Source organism: Oxyura jamaicensis, chromosome 20 (assembly GCF_011077185.1).
Source record: "Oxyura jamaicensis isolate SHBP4307 breed ruddy duck chromosome 20, BPBGC_Ojam_1.0, whole genome shotgun sequence".
NCBI lineage: Eukaryota > Metazoa > Chordata > Aves > Anseriformes > Anatidae > Oxyura > Oxyura jamaicensis.
Window position 1 is genome coordinate 8,927,584 of NC_048912.1, and position 6,000 is coordinate 8,933,583.

General features: G+C 46.5%; 1 protein-coding gene across 1 annotated transcript in view; it reads right to left on the reverse strand.

Moving 5' to 3' along the window:
• The window catches only part of LOC118176756 (oleosin-B6-like), a 15,577-nt gene extending 9,814 nt beyond the window's left edge, over positions 1-5,763 (reverse strand). The window contains exons 1-2 of the mRNA XM_035343953.1: positions 5,080-5,763; positions 4,394-4,641 (exon numbers count right to left, since the gene is read on the reverse strand). Coding sequence (XP_035199844.1) covers positions 4,394-4,641; positions 5,080-5,556 — 725 coding nt within the window. The 5' untranslated portion in view covers positions 5,557-5,763. The remainder of the gene's footprint in view (positions 1-4,393; positions 4,642-5,079) is intronic.
• Positions 5,764-6,000: the final 237 nt, after the last annotated feature.

The window sequence follows — 6,000 nt, forward strand, 5'->3', positions numbered from 1 at the left end:
GTTACATAAAATCTTTAGCACATACAAAATCACCACCCGGTCAATTATTCACTTATACGTGGACAGGTTTCTGCTCAAATCTCTAAGTCACACTGATCTACATAGATTTTCCTGCATATTTTAACATTTCCTCTTCTACTTTCTTTTGAAATTCTCAAGGCAGTCTGAGTACTAATTCCATCTCCTGCAACATACTCATGGACATTGTGTGTACATAAACAAGTATGTCTCTTTTTGCATTTATACCTCACTTCTCCCAGCACCCACCCTGGTTTACTTTGAAACTTGATGTCAGCTCCTATCACACCACTGAGCCTCCCCCACACACACACACCAAAAGAAAAGAAAAAGAAAAAAAGAAAAAGAAGGGGAAGAATCACAAGAGCAGCTAGATTTATGATAAGCTATAAACTACCCTGACCAAAGTCATATGATTGTAACAGTAGAAATTTTAATGTTTTTCTCCTGTTGGCTTAAGTTTTTACCAGCAATAAAACAAGATTTGGGAATTTCACTTAAAAAAAAAGTTGATGTTTAAAACCAAATCTTTGTATTTGGTTTTAAAATCAAAGCCCTGTGTTTGGAGGTACAGAAAAAGCTAGGCAAATTTAGCTTGGAAAAGCATGCTTTTCTTAAAAAATCTTAAAATACAACACACTGAGAATCTTACATGGCTTGGTCATATCCTTTTCCTTACTTTTGTCTTCAGTTACGAATCTCTTGTGGTATGAGTCACATCTCTCTAAAAGCATGCATACAGTAGTCAGCAGAATCCCCTGATCGTATTCATGCACCACAAAGAAAAACTCTTTTCAACTTTTTGGTTACTAAAGTTACCTTAAAAGTAGGGGGTCAAGGGTCATCAGAAACGATCCCGAGTCCATTAAAAGCAAATAGTAGTTTGAAATTAATGTAGTTATGAGATGTGGAAAGAGTATCTTACTGGAATGCTGATGTTCTAAATCCAGAGTCTCAAAAATAAGAGGGCTGAGCTGGCAAATGGCAGCCCTGCTGTAGCTGAAATGTACTATCTTGCTATATTTAAAGACAATACCTCAACAGTTAAGTATTAGAACATTTTAAGTGAGATAAATAAGCATAAGACACAGGCAAATATCCTTGGTTATTTAATCATCCTGAAAGCAGGGTGGAAGTGTGAGGGGGAGTTCAAAGGTCAAACTCTTCTTTCAGCTGCTTGCAAAGAAAAGAAAGCTTAGCCCATTTTACCTTGGGGAGGAGAAGGGGGGACAGGGCTGTTCTTTCCATATGCCAGTGGTAGTTGCACATTTCATAACACAGGAAAGAGGGAGTGTATTTACATATCCAGAGCATGGAATCCTTTACAAGGACAATGAATTCCATATCAAGATTCAGGTTAGAAAGAGTTAGGACAAAAAAAAGCCCCCAAGAACAAAGGGAAGTTAAAATTTACTTAATGTTTCCCTAGAGCTTCTTAGTTACAAAAATCTGAGAGTTTGTAATTAAGAGTTTATTGTAATCACTGTTTTGAAAGTCAAGGGAAACTCAGGGTCCCCTTTTGAAATTATTTCCCCTGATCACAGTAATAATTTAGCACTCTGTTCATATAAAATGTGATATTAATCTAGCAATCCCGTTCTACATGAAAGTATAGCAGTAAGGGGAAGGTACTTTCTGAAGGTTAGAAGTGCTCAAAAAGGAATTTTTGAATGTGATCTCATAAAAGAGGAAGCCAAAATGAAGTAACCTTTCATAAGACAGTCTGATAAAGGTGCTAAAGTTGATTAGCTTCCCCTTTCCAGCCCCTGTGCTAAATCTTGCTCCCCCCACCCCTACCAAAACAAAGGAAAAAAAAATATTCACTTAAAATGAAGGAAAAAACCCTCTAATCCAATGCCTGGAAGCCATTCTGTAAAGACTACTTAATACGAAACTTTGTTTACAAGATACAAATATAGTCCTTTTACCACATTCAAAACCAGAAAACATCCACTTATTTAAAGAAATCCTTTTTTCTATTTTGATCAGCAAGAACGTAGGTACTCATTTTAAATGTAAATCCAGCCCAATAGTGCCATATGAATGTTTTAAATTCATGTATGATATGCACTGTTTAAGAATGTTTAAACAAAGGAAGTAGGAAAACCCTCAAAATACACAGTAAAACTTAATGACTTTAATTTAAAAATATATATACTGATTGCAGCATGGTAAAATTATTCTCTTATGCTTACAGCCAGTCTTCAGAAAGGATAAGTGCAGGCAGTGTAGTAATTCGTCCCACTGGAAATTCTGTATAAAACATCTACCTAAAATAAACAAGGCTTCTCAGCAAGAATCGTCAGCTGCCATTAAGGACACACCTTAAAGTTCTTACCACACAGTAACTAAACAAGTACAAACTAGTGGGGACTGTTTGCTACTTTTGTCTGAAAAGTTAATGAGATCAATTCACTCCTTAGTATCAGATCTGAAGGCAGTTTTCTTAAAAACGCAAGAGACAAACAACCCCAAAACACGAATACCCAGGACTCAGCGCCTGATGTGTTATCAGAAATGCCTAAGGTTCTTGTAAACACGAATATAAATATTAACGTTTAAACCTGACACCACAGAATACTAGAAGGTAAAAATGCTTAACTGCTAGGAATACGAGTGCTCTGGTGCTGGCAGGCAGCTGTTGTTCCCCTGCCTTTTCTTTTGTTGTGCTTAATCTCATGTCAAGTCATTCAACCAACTCCAAAGCGATGAAGACATAATTGAACAACCTTAACTAAAAAACTGATCTACTGTTCTTAAATAGCCCGGTATATTGTTTAACGATGCACAAAGACTTACATATTTTAAAAGAATCTCCAGAATTTAAATCAGCAACTCCAGTGCCGGCAGAAGAGCTGCTGGCTGTAGGCCAAGCCAATCAATAATCCCTGTAATAACCGCGTTTCTGAAGTTATTTGCTTTTCATATTCATCACCCTAGCAAACTTAAAAGGCAGAACTTGAAAACTCACACTGATTGCAAGCAGGAGCCGAAAGAGAGAAAACCCGAATACAAGGAATTACAGTATTGCTCCGTTTCAAAAGTGTTGCAGAAAGATCAGTGATCACAAAGCCACATTCCTGCTACAGATCTTAAAATATTGACTCAGTTACAGAACTAGTTAAAGGGGAAGAAAAAAAAAAACGCCTCCTCCACCCTTTCCCCCCTGCCCTCCCCCTCTGCCAAAGAATGCTGCTTATCCTCCTGATTTAAAACCGTCCTTCTGTGTTATCCCAGGAAGCGCTTGAACATTGGGGTGGACATCCCGAATTAAAGTCTCAGCCGTGTTCCCAAACCCACAGGCAGTGGGAGCTCCTAGGAGCAATAAAACATGGCGTGAAAGCGCTCGCAAGCCATTGTCATAGCTCGGTGCTCCGATACCTTTGCAGACACAGAGCCAGCCCCCCCCCCAAGCAACGAGCATGTAAGCCCTGGTCAGCAAGTCAATGCCTGCTATTCAACTTGTAGTTAGGCGTTTTATTTCGGTGTCTTCCAGATCGTATCAGTCCTGCAGCTCAGGGCCTAATAAAATGTGAAGAATGATATGCTCGCTCTCTCGTTGCATCTGAAACTGCGTTATTTCCCGCTCTTCTTTTTCACACATTCTTACAAAAACTTCCCTTTTCACATACTTCTATAAGAAAACATTTCACTGCACCTACTTCGGTTCCTATTTCTATTTTCGATTTTCACTAGATGCTTCTGCTACTGCCTTCCCCTCAAACCCACTGGCTAGAAACTGATGGAGTTTTAAAGCTCTCAAGGTCATTTCAGAAAGAGGAAAAAAAAATGTTGCCTTAAAAAAAAAAAAAAATCTTTAAGCACACAAAAACCCTAAACTAAACCCTTTTCAGCTCCAAACGCCTTTCATCAGCAGATCAATAACACAGCATAAAGATTGTTGTTCACCGCCACTTCAAAACTATTACACTTCAATTCAGATACTTACTGGGAGTCACACAGCACGTTTATGGGATGGCTCATTAGAGTACACACACAGCTCACTCTGGCTGCAGGTTTTCTGTGTGGGAAACAAACAAACACCCACCCCCCCCCCACCCCCAGAAACAGAAAGTCCGGCGGGTATCACGGAGCAGGAGTGAAATTCAATCACCAGATATTCTAGAATTTTATTGTCCTCGCTTGGCAACGTCTTTGTTGTCTAAGAAGTCAGTTTGGGCTTATTTATTTATTTTCTAAACTTCCTATTCCTCTTCAACAACAACAAAAAAAAAAAAAAAAAAGGAGAAACACGATCCCTGAGAAATTAGGAGGAAGGGTTTTGCCTTTAGGAGAGGAAAACAAAAAAAAATGGCAAAAAGGATCGATAAACTTTTCATTAACCCCCCCATCCCCGGCCCCATGGGCCACTTACTCCAAATCCTTCCTCCAGGACCATCTCGGGCTCACAAAGAAGCGGGTGCCCCCTGCTCCCCCCGAGCCCGGAGGAGCCCCCAGAGCCCGGCCTCGGCGCTGGGAGAGCCCCGGGGAGGCAGGAAGGGAAGGGGCAGGGGCCGCAGCGGGACCTGCGGACACCTCCTGGCCGCGGGGGGCGCAGGGGGGAGGCGACCCCGGGCGGGCGAAGGAAGGAGCCGGGCACGGCGGGGAGGCACCGGAGGGAGGCTGGGAGGGAAGGAGAGAGGCTGGGAGGGAGGCAGGGAGGCTGGGAAGGGCTGCACTCGCCCCCCACCGCCCCCAGGGAGGGGCTCGTTACCTGCTGCTGCTCCGCCGCCTCTCACCTGCCCTTCCTCCTCCTCCTCCTCCTCCTCCTCCTCCTCAGCCCCCCCCCCCTCCACACACACACCCTCCAGGCTCCGGGACAGCCGCGAGGGGGCCCCCCCAGCCCCTCACAAAGCGGGGACCCCCCTGCAGAGGTGCTGCCCCCCACCACCACCACCACCACCTCCCTCCACCACAGGGGACCCGCCCCGCGGGGAAGGGGCTGCGGCTCCCCTCCCGTGAGCGGTTGAGTGGGGGGGGGGGGGGAACACAAGGGGATTGGGGGGGGGTCCGGACGGGAGCCCCCCCCCTCACTGCAGCCGACCCTCAGCCCTCCCTCACCTGCGCCTGAGCCGCCTCCCCGGCCGGCATCCTGAGGTGGGGGCAAGGAGGGACGGAGGGGAGCGGGGGCAGCCGCCCGCGGTGCCGCCGGAGCCCGAACTCGGCGGCGGTGCTGGCGCTCAGGGCACTGTTTGTAAACGGCTCCCGCCGCAGCTGTTGCCCGGGCAGCCCCCGGCCGATCGCTCCGCCCTCACGGCCGGCCCCGCCCCTCGCCTCCCTTCCCCTCCTTTCTCTTCTTCCCTTCCCCGCCTTCCCCCGGCCCGGGGCCGGCCGTGAGGAGCGGGGCGGCCCGGTGGTAGCTCTCCTCCTCCCCGCGGCTCCCTTGAGGGGCTGTTGGTCCCCGGAGCGCCGCCGGTGGCTGCCCCTGGTGTGGGGCCGAGCCAGCCTTTGTGGGGCACCGGGCCGGTGTGTGCGGGGGCCGCAATTCCGCCCCCGGGGCCCCATCGGCCGCCTCTTTGTAAATGTAAATCCGGCCATACGCCTCGGAACGGGCCGCCATCAGTGGGCTTTTGTGGGCCCCGGTGGGGCGAAGCGGCTTGGGCCGGCTCTGGTGGCACGCTGCTGGAGCCCTGGTGGCCTCCAACTGCTGCAGAGTAGTTCGCTTAATAAATACATACACGGAGAGTACAGTAGAGTGAAAAATAAAGAGTACAGTAAAGTGAATAATAAACGCGACCAGCGCGTGGAGGTATTGGCCATGAGGGGAAAAACAGAGAAAGATGGCAGTTTCTGTCAGCTCTCCTTATAGGTTGGCGAGCACTTGCTGCCTAAAATCAGGGAAAAAGCGTAGGCTTAAAAACAAACAAACACAAATTATTTCATATATTCTATGTATCTACAGTCATAAGCGCTCAGCTGTTCTGTCTGGCACAGTGTTACTTCTCTAAAGGTATGGGCACTAAAGTGGAATTAAACAAGCAG